This window comes from Megalops cyprinoides, chromosome 18, assembly GCF_013368585.1.
Source record: "Megalops cyprinoides isolate fMegCyp1 chromosome 18, fMegCyp1.pri, whole genome shotgun sequence".
NCBI lineage: Eukaryota > Metazoa > Chordata > Actinopteri > Elopiformes > Megalopidae > Megalops > Megalops cyprinoides.
Genome location: NC_050600.1, coordinates 9,316,313 through 9,338,622, shown reverse-complemented (window position 1 = coordinate 9,338,622; position 22,310 = coordinate 9,316,313). Strand labels below are relative to the sequence as shown.

General features: G+C 39.3%; 1 protein-coding gene across 1 annotated transcript in view; it reads left to right on the top strand.

Moving 5' to 3' along the window:
- The first annotated feature begins 10,418 nt into the window (after positions 1-10,418).
- Positions 10,419-22,310, top strand: part of LOC118793487 (phospholipid-transporting ATPase ABCA1-like) — a 37,416-nt gene continuing 25,524 nt past the window's right edge. The window contains exons 1-5 of the mRNA XM_036551698.1: positions 10,419-10,536; positions 13,179-13,285; positions 14,805-14,898; positions 18,039-18,180; positions 18,448-18,566. Coding sequence (XP_036407591.1) covers positions 13,220-13,285; positions 14,805-14,898; positions 18,039-18,180; positions 18,448-18,566 — 421 coding nt within the window. The 5' untranslated portion in view covers positions 10,419-10,536; positions 13,179-13,219. The remainder of the gene's footprint in view (positions 10,537-13,178; positions 13,286-14,804; positions 14,899-18,038; positions 18,181-18,447; positions 18,567-22,310) is intronic.

Here is a 22,310-nt window from a genome sequence, read left to right as displayed (position 1 = left end):
TTTGAGACACATTCAGTGGTTAGCATTAAGCTAGTCACATATACTGTAAAATTGGTTGCCTGGGGCCAGACACTCTGCTCTTGTGCTTACATGGTGAATGTTTTTTTCACAGTACATGTTTATTTAATCAAATACTTCAGTAACTTTCAATATCTTCAATATATACACAGACATGGTTGTCAGCCTTGCATGGATAGGAGTCTACATCAAATGTCAAGTCCCAAGGAAAATTGTGAATGTACAATAAAATGTAAAATGAACATTACAGTTCTTGAACATCGCAAGCAAGCACTTCAAGAGCAAAGCTGGCACGTCACAAGTGGACAACTGTAGAATTGGAGGGGTCAGACTGACACACCATGCAAGTTTCGGAATCCGGGGATCATACTGTGTGTCACCACCAATGCTCTGCAATGAGGTAAACCTGAATACCACAAACTATATATAATAAGACTTTCCTGACCACTAACAATAACAAAGCTACAACCTAATTTTAAACAGAACACAAATATACACATGGGTTAAATATAAAAATTTCAAATGCACTATGCAAATGATATTGAAGGAAATACCTACAGGTAACTGCCCAAATAGATGAAACACCTGTGTAAATGATGGATACAAAATATATTACAAGCAGGTGCCTCCTGAATTAATTAAACAATTAGCATCCCATCATGCTTAGGGTTGTCTATCAAAAAATGCTGGGTAGGCCCTATTGCCCAAAATTTTGGTTACCATGGCTAGAGGAAGAAATTTCTATGACTTTTAAAGAGAGACTACCTTTGGGGCATGTTTGGCAGTAATGAAGTCAGTAATGAAGTCTGCACAGCTTGCTGATGTTTCGCAAGGAACAATGGCTAAGGTGATTTTGGCATGGGATTCTAACGGAAAGGTATCATCTACTAGGGGCAACTGTGGTCAAAAGAGCATACTTTTCAACCATTACGTATATGCATTGCATGAGATGCAAAGCAAAACAGACAAACAACTCTGTATCTCCGTATCCGTATCGACTGTAAATTTCAATCCCGGGCGCGAGTGTTTGGTTTCGTCTAAAACGGTTTGAGGACTTCACAGGGAGGGACGCAATGGTTGGGTTGCAGTTCGTAAACCCCTTATCACAGCAGAAAATGCATGCTTGTGAGTAAAGTGGTGCAAAGGACACAGGCAGTAGTCCACTCTGCAGTGGAAAAAAGTCATACGGTCAGATGAGTCATCCTTTACCCTGTTCTCAACAAGCAGACAAGTGTGTATGTGGCATGCTCCAAAAAAAACTTACAGGTCCAAGTACTCATTTCCCATGATGAAGGGTACTGGTGGCTCTGTTAAGGTGTGGGGGTGCATGTTCCAGTCATGGTTTAGATCTACTCAACCCCTTAGAGAATGGCATAAATGCCAACAAATGCAAAGCCATTCTGATCGATCACCTCCGTCCTATGCTTAAGCATTTCAGTCCTGATAGGATTGTTTTTTTCCAGGAAGACAATGCCCCCATCCAAAGGGGCTTGAGTGGTCACTGAATGGTTTGATAAGCATGAAAACAATGTAAATCATATATGCCATGGCTGTCTCAGTCACCAGGTCTGAGCAACTTAAGGGAAATTCTAGAGCAGTGCCTGAGATAGTGTTTTCCACCACCATCAGCAAAACAGCGACTGATGGAATTTCTCCTGGAAAAATGGTGTCACATCCCTCCAACAGAGTTCCAGATACTTGTAGAATCTGTGCCAAGACACAATGAAGCTGTTCTGGCAGCTTGTGGTAGCCCAATGCCCTATTAAGACACTCCATGCTGTTGTGTATCCTTTATTTTGATAGCTACCTGTATGTAACACACTGGCTACATCCATTAAGCATGGACACATCCATCCAGTGTTACTTTGGCCACATTTTGATCCAAAGCCAACTCTTAAATAGTCTCTTGTCAATGGCAGGCACTGCCAAGATGGCCAATACAGTAGGACAACGGTAGTCAACACCTTGACAAGTCCAAAACACTGACAACTCCCTTCTAAAAATGTTGGAAAATGCTGCATACAGCTACAAGTGAACTGAATTGTTGACAGCCTTCCAAAACACTGGGGATATTAACTTCAGCCCAGGACATACAAAGTCACAAACTGTTTGTATCAAACTGCGTGAGTATTTCTTTCCACTTTTTGTCCTGCCATTGTTTATTGTGGTATCTGGTTGTGATACATTAAATAACCCTGCATTCTCTTGTCACAACTCAATTGATTCATCGTCTTTCAGTTCAGTCCAACTTGCATTCTTTACCTTTTCACTGTCTTTCTCATTCCATGACTCTTTTTGCTTTTGCTGTGCTTCCACAGTGAACATTAACAGCATAAAAACAGCTGTTTTTGTTGGCACATTATGGTATCAAAAATTTATATTTTATTGGCCGTTGATAGTCCCGCGTTGCTTATGAAGCCCTGCTCTGATCAGAAATGGTCTCAAATTTCAAGTGTGCTTCATATATACTCATAGCTTGCAAGAGCCATTAATATCAGTCTATCAATTTGAGGTGTTATAGCAAGCGCGTGCCAAATTTTCCAATCAACTGTAGCAAACTGCAAGGGCAGTTAAAAAGGCTAAACTGGGGCTTAAATTTTAATGCATGTCCTGGGCTGAAGCACCAGTATTAAGCACCAATGAGCCCCCAGTGCTGGCAGGCTTCTCTTGGTTATCAGCCCAGAGTTGGGATAACACCGATCACATACCACTGTTCCCTGCCTTGGATTACAATGTGGCCTATTTTCACGTTTCCCATCAATTGCAGCACACTCGGGGATTGTCCCGATTGTGTTGTTTATTCAGTCTCACAAGCAAATGATGACCAGTGTACAGGTTTGGTCACAGTTGCTGCTGACTCGGTGGGAGAAAGGAGTAGTTTTATTGCAACAGCTGAAGGGAGAGTTGCCAGCCAGGCTTCCGGTCTGTAGAGGTAGACTGCTTTGTTGCTTTGTTTTTTTTTTCCCTGTTGCAGGGCAAAAGGTGAACAGTTGACCTCCTGAATAAATACAGTGTTTTATATTCAACCCATTTCCCTGTACTTTCACTTGTGAAACAGTAACCTTTCAATGCTGTCAGTGGAACATGGCCTGAGTGAATTTTCCGCGTTTTAGAAACTGGTCAAAGATGTGTTTGTTTGGGGGATTTAATCAATACTTGCGTAAACTACCCATCCCCAATTCTGATTAGGACTTGTGTGAATAGGAACATTAAGTTCTAAACCAACTACCATCAGGCAATAGCCACAGACTTCCCAATTTTGAAAATTCATACACAGACTAAGAACAGCTAAGTGCATGAAGACATTTTCATACTGAGTCATCTTCATGAAGTAAAATTTGGTTATTCTGATTCATCAACAAGGGAGTGATATCCTTATAATGCTATCAAGACTCAAAGGAAATGGCCAAGAGGCACAGGAGCTACCAGGAGGTACACCAAACTGTGACCTTAAGTACTCATGTTTACAACCACCCTCCATGATAGTCTAAAACATCCTATGGATTTCTGCCTTTCATATGTAAGCTTACAGCAGCATGGCAGAGGTATGTTTCATTAGAGTGGGACTCACAGACTCCACAGCAGAAAACTGAAGACTGAGCTTGTCGTTGTTTCAGTGCTTATTTTGTCAGAGAGAAGCTTGACTTCACCAATTCACGGTAGTACCACGGCCAGAGTCATGGAATACAGTGTACACTGTGTGGGCACGTTCCTTATTCTTAGGTTACCATCATGACTGTAATGACATATTTACATTGTCCAGCTGGATTAACCTGAGTTCTGGAAATATTTTAGACGGGATGCAGAGTCCATGATTGGCTAAGAAACCAAAACGGGCATAAATTCTCCTGCAAAGCAATGAATAGAACAATTTGTCCTACGGAGAAAGGAAAGCAAAAGTCAGCAAAAATGTGAAATGGGGCATTCAGCCAAGATTTTTTTTTGTGCTCTGCTATTTTGAACAGTTACTGTTTTGACAAGCAATACAGGGCCTGTAGTAGCTATAAAAATAGCCATAAAGCTAAAATCTGTCCTTATATAAGACATTTTGATTGTTTTAATCAGACAGAAGGGGCAACGGAGTGTGCTGCACACACCACCTGCATCAGTTTTCATGCCCCCTCCCCAACGGACATCGGCATTCCAGGAACGAGAGGCCCTTGGACAGAGGGGGGTTGTTTTGTCAAAGCACATGCAAAAAAACTATACCTTTTCATTTTGCGTATTGATATGATATTACATCCAATGAATAGATCCAGTCCTGTTTAGCTCTTTTAAGTATGTTTTGGACTGGCAGTATGCAAAGTCAGTAGCAATATTAGTGGACCAAACATATTTCAGTTAACTCTTCAGGCTTTTGTATGTACTGCAGCCTTATGTTATCCCTTTTTTCTACCATTAAATCTCAACACTTTCACTCAAACTAGATGTTCCTGACAACTTGTGAGCAAACATAGTTCCAAAGAGTACTTGACAGCACACAACGATAAAAAAGTAGAGGCAATGGTTAGTGTAATGATAGAGAAGCTGACTTTCACAGGACACAGCCCACAGTTACAAAATTTCCCAATAACTGGGCTTTTGCGAGAACCATTTTACAGGCATCAAATTTCACTAGGAGTCTGCTCACCGTCACATGGTCCTCCAGCCCAGAACACATGTCGAGGAGGAAATGTTCTCGGGCAGAGGAGAGGTCACTGTTTTTTTGTTTTGTTTTTTTTTCTTTTTTTTTTTTTTTACAGAGGGGATGTTCTGCTGCCCACATCTGGATGCAGCCCTGACCAAAAAGCCTCCTCCTCACACCCAAAGATCTCACTGAATGCTTGACAGTGCTTTGCTCACTTAAAATTGCTCAACGGCATCACTCCTTTCAACGCTACACAACAAGAAAAAATGGGGGGTTATTGTATTTTGTTTGATTTATGTTGTTTTGTTTACACAGTCAGTTGGATTCATATTTAAATTACCATCATTTCCAGTTATTAATACATATTAAGATTTGTTGACAATCATTTCAAATTCAATCACAAATGCCTAGATGTTTGCTTCTGCATGCATCCAACTTCTCCATAAAAACAGCTTCTGATAGACAAGTGTTCTCACAGGGAGAGTGTTCCCAGTGGGACAATACTCAGGCTCCTCTGAAGACGCCATACCTGTTAACTTATTCTTCACTGTGCTCACTGCGAACAGGGCTGATTTTGGTTTGGAAAGTTGCTCCATGTGTGTTGTGCCTCTCTGTCCATTTCTCTTCTTCCTGCCAAAGTACATACGGTTCAACACAACGTATGCACCAAAACTACAATCTCTATCAAAGAACTGTGGGAACTGTACCCATATTTGTACCAGGATTGCACAGTTTGTCAGAGGACCCAGCTGGGTTACTGCACACTGATGTAAAAACCACATGCTAAACGCACAGATGGAAACGATTCTCAAGGCCAAACCAAAATACTCATATGTTCAGACTGGCAGTTGTTATTGTGCAGGTAATGTGGAGACAGTTTCACTAAGTTTTCATACAGAAAAAACAGTGCTCCATTTAGAATTAAACTTTTATGTCAGGGCAGCTATGAACCTTTTACCAAGAGGTACTGCTAATCTGAATTTGTAACTCATTTCAAAGTCAAGGTATGCCCACTAATTCCAACTAATTAAAAAAATTCACTGTGCATTTTTTACCTCTGGAGTTTTCTCAATCATCTATGCAATTGCATTGAACTGTGGTTAGACAGAATCAGATAGGGTAGTTTCAGATTGCTATCTCCATATCCAAATCATAGCAAGAAAATGTGTGTTCCTGTACTGCTGAAATGTGATATCCACACATTGAGGCAGTAAAACTTTAACAAACGGCTACTCTACTATTGTAAAAGTGCCACAGACGTCCCAAATGCTTTCTCTCTGAAAGGAAACAACTTATGTATCTTTCTAGGTGGTTGCACACACACAGCCAATCTGGAATATTCTGATAGGAAGTGTTGGGAATGTTGGGAGTTGTTTAGTTTGCCCTGTTCGTGCCCTTTATGCTAGATTATTAGTAGCCCAGCACATACGTATGTGTCTCTTGTATTATCTGTGGTAATCTACTCCTTATCATGCTGAAGTGGTCTGAAACGGACAAAAAAGCACATGAAAAATATCCTCTCCTATAATTCATAATGGATTTGGTTTTAGATGGTTACAAGGTTCAGGTTTTTAAGATTTTAGATTTTTATCTGCAGACAGTCTACACAGGAAATTTTGAGTAATTTGCATTCCTCAGCATGTGTGAGGTAAACAGCACAAGTAATAAAATTTTACAGAGATTGGTTCTGACATAGGCTAAATTCATAGATAAAAATGTATTGGTTGATTTTTTCAGATTTATATTTATTGTAGTACTGCAATGCATAGTTGATGACTTTTTCATATCATTCTGATCAATAATTTTGATTCCTAATTTTGATCAGTCACACATAGTTATTAATTCAGTGCACAGTCATCCTCTTAGCTTGAAGCTGCAAGATTGTGTAAGGGGAAAAGGGCAATCCTAGTGTAGCAGGCTTTGAAATTCCTCCAGAAAGAATGAAGATTCGCACTTCTTTATATTCTACAGTTACACAGCACCACTGTATCCCCAGTAAGGGGGATGCTCTCATGGACAGCTATGGGCAGCAGTATTGTGGGTAGACAAGCAAACCACAATGCACCTGGTCCTTAAGTTTCATAGGAAAACACAATCATGTCACCATTTCTATCGCTTTAAAACTCACACAGTTTTATAAGAAAGCAAAGACATTTGCTTTGGTTCAGTAACCAAAAATAAGGATTAAGGTGTATGGAGAATACTTACCCGAGCAAGCAGTCTCTTGAAGTTGCACGAAAAGTCAATTGCAGGACATGGAAAGAACACCCAAGGAGCGTTCATATTCAACATTTATTGTATTGCTTGACTCACACGCACACTTTTTGTTCTCATTTCCTAATAGTTTTTCATGATATTGTAACTCTTGGAAGTCTGCGAAGAGCAACTACAGTCAACAGCAGAATGACATCACGTTGCCTTTCACCTAGTTCCTGCAAGCTGCGAGAGGTTATTACCGGCCATAAATGACTGTCCAAGAGGGATAGGTGTATGGTGCAGTAGGCCTACGCATGATTCATGTCATGTCTTGATGTCATTTCAGTGTCAGTTCGCTGTTATCAGCAGGAGAATATCTGACATGGATTTAATTGCTTAAGGAATGGTTCTGAATCCTCCCATGCGCTTAAATATTTGGGTGAATGAAATAATTCAAACTTCACAATGAGATATGGGTCAAATTTAATGAGCCACCGTATGCCAGAAAATGTAAATCAATAACCGTGACGTGGCATACTGAATCGCACGACGCGATTTTAATCATTCTATTTGCCTGTCTGGGTAGCTAGAAGGAAGTACGAAGAAGACATGAATTTCAAATGATTTGCTTCGAGGACTAACGTTTATTGCAACGTGTCATCACAAGTCTCTGCAAACAGCACGACGCTCGTTAACCTATATAATGAGACTATTATTCGATTTGGTATGAGCAGAATGCATAAGGTTACATCTCAGTGCAGTTTGGCTGACATCCACCTTCTATCTGAGTAATAGATCTGACACCTGGACCTTCCCGCAAAGACCTTTCATAAAGGAGAAAAGCTTTTTATGCACACGTATTACATTGTGGCCCTACACTATACCTGCAGAACAAAAGTGTTGCTTTCCGTTGGATTTTTTTTTTTTTTCCGCTCAACGTTGCTTTGTAACTTCAACGTTCCTCACATGCCCAAACTTGACAAAATGCGATCGTGCGAGGAGGAAAACCTAGCAACGTAAGACGTAAATTAGAGTTAGGTGTTGCGCTTAAAGGCTTAAAAGCTTATATTTATAGGCTTACGGTGTGGATAGAAATGTAATAATTTAAAAATTCAAATTATAAAATATGAGCGCATCTCACATTCCATAACTCCCCGGACCTATCCATTTCATTAATTAAGAAAAATAACGATTATATACCGCTGTTGCACCGTTCACGGCGCATATCCCTGTCTACGTATCTTTACAGTAGTTAGTACTTAGTCTGACCGTAGCTTCTTTTGTCCAGCCCTTTCCATACGTCTTCCAGCTTCAAACTACATTCCCCACAAAACACTTCTTCTCTCAAAAGGAAAACCAGCTGCTGGAGTTTAAAGGGCAAGTACACACTCGCATGAGAAGCGTTGCTCAACAATGTAAATTACAGATGTGCAATGCACGTGGTTGTTTCGTACAACCAAATTTAGTACACCGAAGAACGAGGTACGAGATTAAAGAAAAATACTGATGCTGCTGTTTCAAAACGGTGCTTGTAATAATTATAACCACAACCGAGATAGAAAACGTGCACACATATTCATCTTAATCTAAACGTAACAGTGTTTTCAATCGTGTGAACTTGAGGGATCAACATTATTTATGCTCTGAAAATGTTTGTTCAGTGATGTTTTCCTTACCTTAGATCTAGGCAAAATATCAGGCAAACAGGCTAAAGGACCTGTTCTTATAAGTGTCTTAACATTACTATATCTGCATACTAGTTCCAGTGTTGCAAGTATCAGTTGCTGGCCTGTGACTGTTGATGATACATATGGACTTTCTCCTTCAGTGAATGTGCAGATGTTACAGGGGTTACTTACTTGAATGTGTTCATCTGTATGTCTGTAGTCACTAGAATTGCAGGTCTACGTGCAGGTAATGATCAGTAAAGCACTGGTGTTTATCCTTTAATGTGGACTTGTTTGCTACTCCAAATATTCTTTATCTGCCCATGATGTGAAATTAACAGACAAAACAGCACTGACAGCAGGCCTTCACACACAGCACTCTTAGAAGGTAATGTCTGCTTTGATGCTGAGTGGATTTGATTGATACAGTTTCCATGTAATGTGCATGGGATCTGCTACAAACACATGCAAATCAATACAAAAAGCTAAAATGAGAAAGATAAAGCAGTGCAGGTCAGAATATGTCTGCTAAACTTTTCCCATGAGTACCACATAGGTGTGAAGCATTTCTGAAGCATGGGAAAAGCAGGTCCAACCCTGGCCCAAACAGACCTAACTTTAAAATTGATCTGTTCATTTCTTCCAGTCCCCATCAAGGCTAAGATCTTTTTCATCATTGGAGAGACAATGGACTTCTCTCAGTGATCCTGCCGTTTTCCTGTTTGTCTGCCTTTGGTAGCCTTTGATTTCTTTAGAGATGACAGACGCCTTTCTCACATATTGTTGTGTAGCAGTCTATCATTCCTACTCCCTCTCTGCTGCCCCCCTATTGGTTGTGTGGTCCTGAGCTGTGTATGGAGACCTGAGTTTAGCCAACATATACTTCTCTTCTAAAATGCCATGTTTTTCCACAAATGAATTTTACTGAAGTTATGTAGGATAAGGAGTGGTATTACTTCCTATAATGTTTCTCTGTCCCAGCCCTTGGGACCTACCATGTAAGCTGATTTTCATACCAGTTCCTTATTAATTCAGTTCAATCAAGCTGTTAACTGAATATTGACCTTTTGACATTTCTAGATTTATTTAGCTATACATCATTTGTGAACTCTGTAAAGCTGTAATCTGTGTTTCTGCTGTTATGAAAAACGTTGTCCCTTCAAAATACATTTACATGAGTAGCTTTCTCTTGAACTCAGTTACCATTCTAGGTCTCACTGAACAACGAATTACTCTTGATTAATTAGGCTGAACACACAACTGGAACAAAACCCAGCATGCACAGAACAGAAACATTGAATTAATACGTGTCCTTACTTTAACGTGAAATGCAATTCATAGATACGATTAAGGCAGGATTTTTCTAGAGTTTACAATTACTTCGCACGTGGCTATTTTTATGCAGAGGCAACAGCATCCTCGAGCTGTTGCGTTTTTTTGATCTTTCTGGACTGGAAGGATAAAATCAGAAAACCTCCTTAAATGTACTTGTTGATGTAATAAAGTCAAATATGCACGTTCTTCATCAGTTTAGTATGGGCTGCTTCTGTAAGCAAACAAGAAACAGCGACGCTGAAAATCACTCAGCAAGAAGAAGAATAGCAACTAAGCCAGTTTAAGAGTTGGTAAGTTTCAAATTCATTCCACGGGTACGGCGATGCTTTAACGTGTGCTCTTTGTCTCGCTCCCAGCTGTGGATGTGAATTTTCGAAGCATTTGCTTTTGTTCTCTTCGCAAGTAGCCCCTTTAAGAGCTGTTTGACTTTACACGTGCTTCCTTCGAACGGACTGCTATACACAAACAGCAATCCGTTTGACCGAGAGTAACCCCGGCTCCTCAAGCGGCTGTATAGCCAGCGCTATAAAAGCTCCTTGAGGTTAAAAAAGCCACTGTTACAGCGCGAGCGTGGGTCTACAGTGGAGCCAGTACACGAGAGAGAAAGTGGCAAAAGGGTTTATATTATTTCTCCATTGAAAGGAATTACAATTTATGCCAAACAAGAAGTCAATTGGAGCGTTCGGTGGAAAGGTAAAGCACTTTCCTTCATTTATTTCACTTGAGTCTTTAACTTGCTTGTGCAATGGTATGTTTAGATCATGCCAGAAAGCTATTGTAAGACAAGGTGAACATTCTGTGATGGGTTGTGACTGTGTCGGCTCTTTTAGCATCCGTTTCTTTTATGGCTTGAATCACAACTTAAAACAATTTGAACACGTTTTTAAAAATAATGATGTGGCAAGGACTTCGGGGATGCTTGCGTTAAAACTAATTTGTATGTTTTTATCAGTCTGTTCCCACGATGGTTCACGTATATCAGAGTTAAGTCATGCAGGTTATATATATATATACACACATAATAATAATAATAATAATAATAATAATATATATATATATATATATATATATATATATATATATATATATATATATATAATATTTATAATTATATATAAATATATAATATTTACACGCGCACATCTATATAAATAAAGTGTCTTTGACCGACCACGGTGTCGAATTTGCCTACCGAGCATCTGTTTATGATGAGACTTCAGGGACGACCGACAGTAACGCTTTTTCGCCGAACAATGGGACGCTTCGAGCTTTAAATTCGAAATGATTCCCTGATGTTAACATGACCGAATACTAGCTAGGAATGCATTTGCAACAACGCGCTTCTTCAACTATCAACCTCTTTATCCTAATTAATTAATTAAGCAATTAATTAATCCTATTTTTAGTTTAGCTAATTAATTTACTTGATCAATTAACTCTTATGTATAAATACAGTGTTGACACTCAACTGATTCAAAAATCAAGGAGTTGATTAAGAATTACGGTTTATAAAAGGTGCCAAATAATGTATCTAGCTAATTACAAAAACTGACAAAGGACGCCCGATTAAAACGATGCTATTGTAAATTGTGTGTGCTGTTTCATCTTTTCTCGAAGATGTTATTTCGGATGTTTAACGATCTAACCTCTTTTTATGATAAATGGCTGCTTCACGAGTAACAAAAACAAGCGGAAATAAGTTTGCCACATGAGTTGAAATAAATTGGAACACAATGGACAAGGATAAGACGTCACTTCGTATCTGTGCCGATAGAGGCACTGCAGAACGGCTACGCTCGGGTATTGGAATATCTCGTGTTTGTTCCAATAATCCGATCACTGGATTCAGTTACTGCACGACCAAATGCTGTGTTGGCTGTTTTGACAACGACAGCCCGATTTTTTCTTTCTTTCTTTCTTTCTTTCTTTTTTTGTCTTGTACGGCAACGGAACCCGCACACGAACAGAATAAACAATGAACTAAATGTCTTCCATCGCCAACTTAACATAAATCACAGGGAAACGATATGGCCAATTATTACAATTACTTGGACCTAATCGCACTTTTTAGATTGTCTAGATGTTTTCTAAACAGAGAAATACACCCACATTGCTATTGCAGACATAATTTTGTCAGGAGATTTAGATGACATGTAGGCTACCAATTACACATAGGCGCATTAAACAAATTGTAATTTCAACATATTAAAAACTCAAAGAATGGTGAGAAATGTGAGACCCATTGTGTCAATTGATGATTTAGAAGTATCCATCAAAATCAGTTTACTTCCTGCGATATCATAGGCTCTTAATAACAATGCGGAGTACGTGTTTCAAAGCTGACGTTAATTAAGAACACCCTTCTCCAACATGCTCATCATTTATTAATTTATTTGAAGAGAATCTGTATCTTTTAATTTTTTTTCAAGGGTCTTGTCCCGACTTGGCCTGAGTGGCATTTTGCCGTCATTGCACCGCATGGAAAATTCGAGGTTTTCTTAAAACCGTAAAATAAGATCAGACGAATTGACATGTCTCTGCTTTGAGATATAAGGTGTGCTTTTCTTTATTTTAAATGAGTCGAACGGGGCTGAAACACATTAAAAGTACCCCTGGCTAAAATGATCTCAATGTGTTCCTATTACACAGCACACTGAAATAGATTAGATTGCTTGTACTGGATGTAATAAAGTCATGAGAAAAAAAGACATTTTGACATGTTCAAAATGGATCAAAAGCAGTAGAGCATTTTTACTAAGGTAGTCACGGAGCACATTGTATTTTAAAAGTGAGATGTACAGATGATAAGATGTGAAAGGAGGATTATACTTTGCCAAAAAAGAAATCACCTTGAACTAAGTGATTAAGGTTTGAATGGACATCGGTATTACATGTGCACATAGTCATAGTGTTTTATTTTCTGTGGCTTGCTGATTTACATTTTTTCTTTTATTTGAAAATGAAGATCAATACTAGATTCACTTGTTATATTGCATTAACACCTCTCCTTGGCTAAACTGGAAAAGAAAAAAACTCATTTGTTTTTCAAAGAGCAATGATCAAAGAGAAAACATCCCAATTTTGTAGGTGCTAGACCTGTATGTGCTAGTGGTCTGTGAGAATCTCATGTCCCTGTGTACTTTCATGTGCTGTTATGTCTCTGGCATTTCAGAAGCGATACATTATGGTTTGAAAAAACGCCAAGCTTGCTGGAAAAAAAAAGAAACAATCTTCCCCGTTTGTGATACACAGCGCACTTTGACCAGGATCTTTGAGCGCTGTGTTGGTTGGACTTGCTTGCTTTTTCCCAGACCCACAGTGCTGTGTTATTTCAGTCGAGAGCAGGACTGTGTTGGGGGAGAAGTCCGGAGGCGAGATGTCCATCTCAACCCAGCTGGGCTTACTGCTGTGGAAGAACTTCACATACAGAAGAAGACAAACAGTAAGTGTCTCGCCACCTCTCTCTCACCTTAATCCACTACAGCAGACATGGTACAGATATAGAGATTTATGTGTTCTCATACCACTGTGATAGGCAGGGAGAAGTGTAGAGAATTTAAAGATTGTACATTTTAGCTCTGTTTTAGCTGATGTCTGCACCGGCCGCTCTACAAAATCTGAACTGCAGTTCTTAATACAAACGTTTTCACTGAAAGTTGATGATGTGGGTATTCTTTTTTTTTTATTGCCTCCAAATTTCACATTTCAGAACTTCCATGTTTTGATGTCCTGTCTTGTCCTGAGCAAGAAGGAAAATTAAGAAAGGAATAACATGTTCAGAGATATCGGGCTGCCATTCCCAGCACAGCACATGAAATAAAATCTATTTTCTTCAGTGAATAAGTAAATGAATATGAAATGTTTATTTAATATGGAAATATTGGTGTCACGGCTTGGTATAGTTACATGTATACAGACCCACTTGTCCAGGTGACGGACAGAAGAGCACCAGCTGCTGGTGGGCAAGGGAACCAGGTGCCTAGGACGTCCATTTCTTCTGTGTCTTTTTTATGGGATAGTGATTAGAGTGTGGGCAGCTGAGAATCATGTTACTCTATGAAGGACACCCCTTGTGGAGGGGTTAGACAGATTTCAGGTGCTGCTGTGCAGACACAGCCTATTCTTTTGCTCCCAGTCTCTGAATATCTTTTATCTTTATTCCACTTCTTAGAACTTGATGTCAGAAACTTGCGTTTGGTCTTCCCGCTGGAAAGCTTCGTCAACAGTGATTATCTGTCAGGGTGTTTTGAAGCCTTTACAAACTGTCACATGTTTATACTCACTTACCACTCTTCACAATACAAGTTGCATTATAGACATTTTACAAATAACAGGCATGGGACTGACTGAAAGAGCAATGCCACGCTTGTATTAACTGCAACCCATCCAGTCACATTAGCACCAGTTTGATGGACAGGACAATCTGGTTTCCCACTGCAGTGTCTCTTCTGTAGATGCAACCCACAGGCTGTCCTGACATTGCAGGCAAATGCATGGGTAATGCAGGTCCCTGCTCTGCAGTCCAGTGTCTCTCATTACATTATATTACGTTCGTTTAGAAGATGCTTTTATCAAAAGCGACTTCCGGTGCAAGGCAACAGAAGTGTATAACAGAAGTTATATGAGCAACAGTGCCAGACCAGGTTAACAACACTCCCAGACCAGCAAGTGCATGCACAACACCATTCAAGCATCAACGCAGACTCGCAACAGGCAATCACAATCTGTGATATGGTTGTGATAAAGCCTGAGGATGCGTTCATCTAGATCATGATGGCGTACATGTTACACAGGGGAAGGTCAAAGCCAGACCGCAGATTGATACCATCTTCTCGAAGGCTATCCAACATGTGCACTGAGATGGCACACGGATCTTCCTCTACTAGTGAGCAAGGGTTGCACTGCAGTCAGTTATTTTTTTAACCTGCTGAACCTCTCCTTTTCTCTCTGGCCCTGTTTAGCTCCAGCTACTGGTTGAGATCGTATGGCCTCTGTTCATCTTTTTCATCTTGATAGCCGTAAGGCTGAACTACCCTCCGTACGAGCAACATGAATGTAAGTATACACCTATTACTTCTGAAACACTCAGTAAAGTAATGGGAAATGGAAACGGTTACTGTATAGGTAGGCTATACATCACTCTCACACCATACTGAGAATGTTATGGCCTGTGCCATCAAATATTAGTTCCATCTTCAATGTAAGTGAACACAGAAGCAGAAATGCTCTACAAAATGTGCAGCCACACATTAATCTGTCTGAAGGGTATTCTTAACTCTTTGTGTCTGAAACTGTGTTAGATACCACTAATGGCATTTCATTCTCAGATGTATTCTGGATTCAGCATGCTGCAAAAGACAAAGATAAATAGTAAATAAATGCAATGACATTTGTCCTTAGAAATATATGCAATGACATTTGTCCTTAGAAAAACTTCTTGTTAGCATATGACAACTCATAACATGACAACTCACTCAACTGCACTTTTGACTTAAAATTTCAGAATCTAATCGATCAGGTTCCAAGTCTTATTGACTGGGATTCTGTTATCGAGATAAATTATTGAGGTTAGGTTTATGAGGGTATTATACTTTTATGAGGAAATCTTTTGTCCTCGTAATCAAAGTTCTTTAGGTAAGAGATTGGGGCAGGGTAGGATACCCTAGATAGAGCTGCTATTATCTGTAGCCTTACAGTCGTATTGAGTTAGGATACTTTTTGCCTGCTCAACAAGACAACCTTTGTCCCTCAACGTGAAAATCATCACAGTGATATCTTTCTTATCCAATAGATAGTGAGACATTATTAAATCCCAGTACTACCTTGTGCACTGGGGTCGAAGATAAATCTCAATCTAATGTGCACACAGCATACACAAATATGCATACAGTCCAAAAAACAAGGGAATGAAATCCATAGTGGGGATTGGCATTGTTTACATTGTGGCTGTGTAAAAATTCTGTAGCTACATAATTATACATGATTCACAATGAACTACACAAATAGTGTAGTAATACTGAGTCCTGTATAGACTCTAATCTTTTTCCATTTGATATCACAAGACTTGCATATACCCAGTCTTCCATTGTGATGTGGAATAGAATAAAAGGTGAATATAAAGTGTGATACATATTATTATTAAATATTATATAATTGACACAGACATTTATACACATGTTCAGTATCACAATGGAATGAAGACTGGGTTCCACTATTTGAAATTTTAAAGGCAAAATATATTGTTTACTAGTCAGATGCGGCTGAAAAGTAACCCATTAAAAGACTCCACTTATTTCAGAAGTTTTAAAATTAAGACAAGGAAGTGCCCTACTTGGGAATTAACGAAATCATTCCCTCCGTTGGCTGTAATCCACGAGTTACATCTGTATGTACCTATTGAAGTATCACTAGAAATGAACTTTTCTTTAAAGGGGATTATGTTTATGATCTCTTATTTCTCTACTAATCTTGTTATCTTGTTATTTTGCTAAATGATTTTAAGAGGTCAAGAGGCCTCAGATAGTTTATCTGTGGACATGAAGCTCTTGGGCATGATGTGCTTCTTAACTAAATTTTAAAAATATTTGCCTCAGAATCTGCCATTAGCTTGTCAAGAAAGGAAAAGGGTTTTACTGTAACAAATTTAATTAGGGGAAATCGGTTTACAGAAGAGTTTGAGAAAAAAATGGTCTCTAAACCATTATCATTGTATTTCATACTCTCATAAAGCTGAAGATTCTCTTCTGCTTTTTCCCCTCTGAAGTTGCGGTGCAATAGCGCTTGTCTGAGTTTGTTCCTTAGATGCAGTAGGAAGGGGAAGTGAAAGATGGCAAATTGTTTTTCACTTCAGCTTAAAACTTGGTTGCAGCACACAGGGAAGGAAATATTTTTGATCTGAATCATCTGACATGTGAATTTGGGCATGTTGCAACTCCTCCCTCCCTAGACAAATCCACATATCTCAAAAAACAGGACCGCAGTTCACTTTTACACAAACTCCTGCTCTCAACCTTGCAGGTTTTTTGTCAATCGTTACTATCTTGAGAACTTACGGTGTTGTTCAGTTTGTAAGGCTAGCAAATGATTGTACACCCAAAAAATATATTGACATGTTTCCCATTTGCCAAATTTAAGGACAGCTTTAAACACGCTTAACGTGACAAAGGTGCGTTTTCTGTAAGGATGACCATTCCTGGGTTAAAGACTGTAAAAAAGCATTGTTTGCACAGTGGACATGAGTGTAAAAAGACAACGTGCCATATAATCTAATGAATCTGAAGTATGTATTAGAATGTACAGCCCAGTACTTTCCAATTTAGTATAGCCATTTCAAACGAACAGCCAATATACTCACTGAAGAACACAAAGCTGCTCACTGCTGGCAGAGTTGTTAATCTTATCAGTCCCTATTTAGCAAAGCAGTGAGCCAGTTGGCAGGCTTAAGGTTGACTGATACCTACATTTCTGACATGTCACACAAATGACCGTAAGGTTTCAGAGACAGTACCAAGGGTTAAAGGTCGCCTGTTTAGCTGAGGCAATTCCCAGATAAGGTCAGGAGCATGAAGTGTGCACTAACGCTCGCTCTGAGATAAGACAATCTGACAGAATGCATCCACTATCTGTCTCCGGACAGGTGTGCCATTATTTTCCTCAGGAACAAAATCTTCAAGAGGCCTGTACAAGCTGTTCAAGCTGTTTTCTAGCCTTGCGCTCAACTGACGGAGAGATCGCAACTAAATTCACGTGGCAAAACATTACAAAAAAAACCTGATTTATACATGTAAGCAGTTCACTGTGGGGACAAGTTACTCTGCCTCTGTTGCAGCAACTCACAGGAATAAAACTAAAACTCTACAGCAGAGACACATGAATGACTTATACCGTGATGACATGTAGGTGAATATAGTTGGTTTTATTGCGTTTGCGTTGTTACACTTGGAAAATATTGACTACTTTAATTATATGTGTAAATATACATTCATATTTATTTAAATTAAATACTACAATCCTGTCCTCTTTTCATACAACGTTTCCAAAATCCCTAATTATAATGCCCCTCTGACAAACAAGCCTTCAGTTGTGTGGAAAGTTCCAAGGAAGTGGTTTAGGCTGAGCTTTGATGATGTGTTTTTAGTTGTGTAGTCTCTCTGTATTTTGCATTGGCCTGTTAATGATGTCATTGTTTTCTCTAGGTCATTTCCCCAACAAGGCCATGCCCTCTGCGGGCACCTTGCCTTGGGTGCAGGGAATCATCTGCAATGCCAACAACCCCTGTTTCCGCAACCCCACTCCTGGAGAGTCCCCGGGTGTGGTGGGCAACTTCAACCAGTCCATGTAGGTACCTCTACTAAACCAAGCTCAAACACAAGATGTACATCCCTGACTTTTTCAGTATAGCATCATGTAGATTCATCATGTTTCCTATATATTCCTATACTTTAGTAGTTTCATCAGCAAAAAAAATAGGCATTAGTTCATACTCATGCTTTATTTGTGTGTGTGTGTGTGTGTGTGTGTGTGTGTGGTTAAACGGCTATAAATTCACAATTACACAATTTCAAAATGAAATTCTAATTTTTTTTCTCTTTTAAATTACCACAGAATTTCTCGCCTGTTCTCCGATGCCAAGAAAATTCTGCTATACAGTCAGAATGACAAGAGCTTGGAGGGATTCAAGGAACTATTTCAAGCACTGAACACCATGCAGAGCAAAACAGGAGGTAGGGGCAGTTTTGCAGTATTAACCACTGATGCCACCAAAGTTATAAAACCAAAATATTTACAAGAAGCAGCCCTGAGATTCATCACTTGGAGAGAACCTGAGTGTGGCATACACTTAAAGTTCATATTCATATATGTCTATGTTTAAACTAATCTATGTAGATTGATTACTGTGAGTATTTTAGTATTGATACTTTGTCAGTGATGGTTTGAGTTGAAATGACATGGAGGAGTCATGTCAGAGAAAGACAGACAGACAGTGGTTGTGGACGTCACTGCTAGTTCTGGTACTATGATAATTTATGGGAGCTCATGGGAGCCCCTGACTTCTCAAAGTACTATCAAAGTCAAGTTCCATATGGGGGACCTCTGCTGACCCTCTGTTCATGCCTTCATATACTATCCTTGGTAAACACATTGCTGTCTCAAGCAAAATATTCCTTGATGCTGGATAGCCCTCTGGTTGAATCTTTCTCTTGTATAAATGAATAATAAAATAGATTTTGGAATACATTTGAGAAATGTCAGTTGTATAAGTGGCGTTATGATAAAAGTATAATCCTTCCAACAATGCAGAACAAATTGTGAGGAAAATGAAGTCAAATTATGTCTGCCCTCTGGTTGTACACAAATTTCCCTTAGGATGAACAAATTTAGAAGTGAATGATTACAATCAGTTTATTTGTAGAGAAAGCAATATATTCAGGGTTATTCACAGTGCCTATAAAATCAGAATCAGAATTTTATTTGCCAAGTACAAATGTACAAGGAATTTCTCTGTGCAGGTGTCAACATTAAAACATAATTCACAGTGCCAATAAAGCCATTGATACAGCTGGATTATACAGCAATTAAAGTAACAAATCCCATGCACCATCCATGATTCAATACACTTTTGAATAGGTTGTATGCATACCATATAGGTTAAGGATGCAGGTATATTTAAATGCACATGTTTCACATCAGAATAATCTACCACACTTTTTATGCTCTGACATCAGCATATCCTCATGCATGAGCCATGTATAGACAATTGCTTTGTAGTCTTCACATGAGACTGTGAAGAACATTTGCATTACAGTGTTGATATTTAAGTTAAACCATGTGTTTTGTTTCTGTATGTCTCCAGTCTGCAGGAAACCATTTGTCTCTCAACACAATGCTAGTGCAATGCTAAAATGGATATAAATTCTATAAATAAAATAAATTTATGGTAACTCGCATAGAATAAGACGCAAACCATCTTTTCAAAGAAAGGAGACTATAGCTCAGGGTTTGGAGTCTGCATTTATGTGTGTCAGTAACTCTTTTCTAAAGAATGAACAACAGCACAACTTGCTAATGTAATTTGCAACATTTGACAGAGATATGGAGAAGGAGAGCATTCTGGGTTTTGTGCAGGAGTTAGCCTTTGGTAGGTTATGAAACAACAAAAGCATTTCAGATTAGTTTTTGCTACTACTCATAAGAACAAAGGATGTAGAAACAAATGATATATTTTACATTTACAGTGAAGCTACCTTTTTAACTATTACACATCACATCCATGAGAAATTCTTTCATTTGAATCAAATTGAAGCAAGTTATTGTTGATAATTATGGGCTATGTTATGTCCGGTATGCTATCTTGTTAGTGTGTTCTTTTGGGTAAAGAATGTAGAGTTTGAGTGAGTTTGATATTTTGAGTTTGGTCCTGTTAAGAAGTGTCAGTCTCTCAGAGAGAGATTATCATCAGTTATACAGTTCCTTTTATGACTTAATTGTTGTCATTAATTTTGATCCCAAGGTAGTTCGCGCAGTGCTGTATCAGAGTGGAAGGAGATTATGCTTAACGACCCCTGCGTCCTGATAAAACATAGCTACCCCTGCTGACCTGATCTTGATTTCAGCGGTTTTACTCAAACTTCTGAACTTGTGATAGCTTTCCATTTTAGTTATGTAAGTAAAGTGTGCTTTCGTTTAGAGTACGGTGTTTTCTAATCTCCAAAAGATTATTTAACAGGTGAAATTGGTCTGAAAGACGGGATTTTGCTTCTTCACATGTCCAATACACACAGAGGCTAGCCTAGTGTCAAAATAATCCTTACATTGAAGTGTCTTGTAATACTATATCATTCATCCAGTAATGAATAACATACAGATTCTGTGCTTTTCTGGGAACATATTGAACAGACATATCCCTTCTGCTCAGTTACTCATGATTTGTCCTGTCATTAAAAAGATATATAAAGATATTCTTCTTAAAGAAACCCTGCTGCATACCTGTATTGTGGTGTACCATTCCCATCAGGGCTTTGAGTTCTAGGGTGATTCATTGCTGTTTTGCTGTTTTCTCCAGCTTCAAGATACGCACATATAAGAGCAATAAACTTACATAACAGGGGGTAAGGTATGGTTCTCATTTCTCCACATCTGCATAGAATAGAAATGGCTCCTTCAGTTCATATTTATAGAGAAGCAGCTGCTCGGCAGATATGGGGGTAACATGTGATATGGTTATTGTTCGTGTTCTGATGGAGAGAATGGGCAGTACGTGCCCTCATGCTGTCTTGGCTTTTGTGCCTACTTTGCGTGTTGTTTCCACTTCATGGAAGTAAATCTGAAGTGAAGAAAGTGTTGACTTATCTGAGATCTTTGTACTGGAAGCAGCTGTAGCGGGTTACATAATGGCCCTTAGCTTGTGTTCCCTGTGACTAATAAAAATTGTAATAAAATTAATGCTTTGCAGCAGTTTGAAGAGCACAATAATTTAACAAAGAGACATGCCTACCAAGGTGTAAAGCAGTATTGTTGAAATCACAGTAAGTGCCTTTGCCACTGTCAGTTTGTCACTGGAGGCAATTCAGGAATTAACCTGTGCTTTTGAATAATTCATTAAAGTAAACCCAATGAGCCATTGAAATTAATTTGGGGGCAGGGGTGTGGGGTTTTACTATACCGTTACGTGACAGGAAGAAGGTAAGCAATTCTCGTAGGTCTCAGATTCAAAAATCTACAATCCTAAAACTTGGATCATTTCTGTTGTGAGAGGACCTTAAGCAGTATTGTAACAGTGTGTGGCTTTTTGGCTTTTTTTCTCCTCATTCCAAAGTGGCTGAAAAGGCTTTTCTTAAAAGACTGAATAGCCCTAGGGTTATAATTCCTCAGGAATTCACCACCTCCTGTCCTACTTTTTTCCCTGCCTGTCAGGGCTGAGTTGAGTCAGATGTACTTCCAGCTTTTGTTCAGAATTGGTGTCTCTGCTGTGGGCAAACTTGGTCATGTGCCTCTGCTAAGCCCCTGCACAGAACACACTTTAAACAGGTTCTGGGCTCCTAGGGCTTCTTCAACAGGCTGATGCCATTTCCAAGGCTCCTAAAGTGACAAATGACTTGCGCTCCCATGAGACAACCAGTGGTGCTAGTTTCAGTTCACTGCTGTTATGAAAGTACCATTGTGTCGTCTTGTGTGCGTGTGTGCGTGTATGCGTGTGTGCGTGTGTGTGTGTGTGTGTGTGTGTGTGTGTGTGTGTGTGTGTGTGCGTGCGCGTGTTTGTGTGTGTGTGTGTGTGTGCGTGCGCGCGCGTGTTTGTGTGTGTGTGTGTGTGTGTGTGTGTGTGTGTGTGCGTGCGCGTGTTTGTGTGTGTGTGTGTGTGTATGTATGTGTGTGTGTGTATGTGTGTGTGTGATAATGTAGGTAGTCCATGTGTAGCGAGTTGACTCTGCTGAGTGTATCTCCTGCAGCCAGTTTGTGAGTGAATGTTT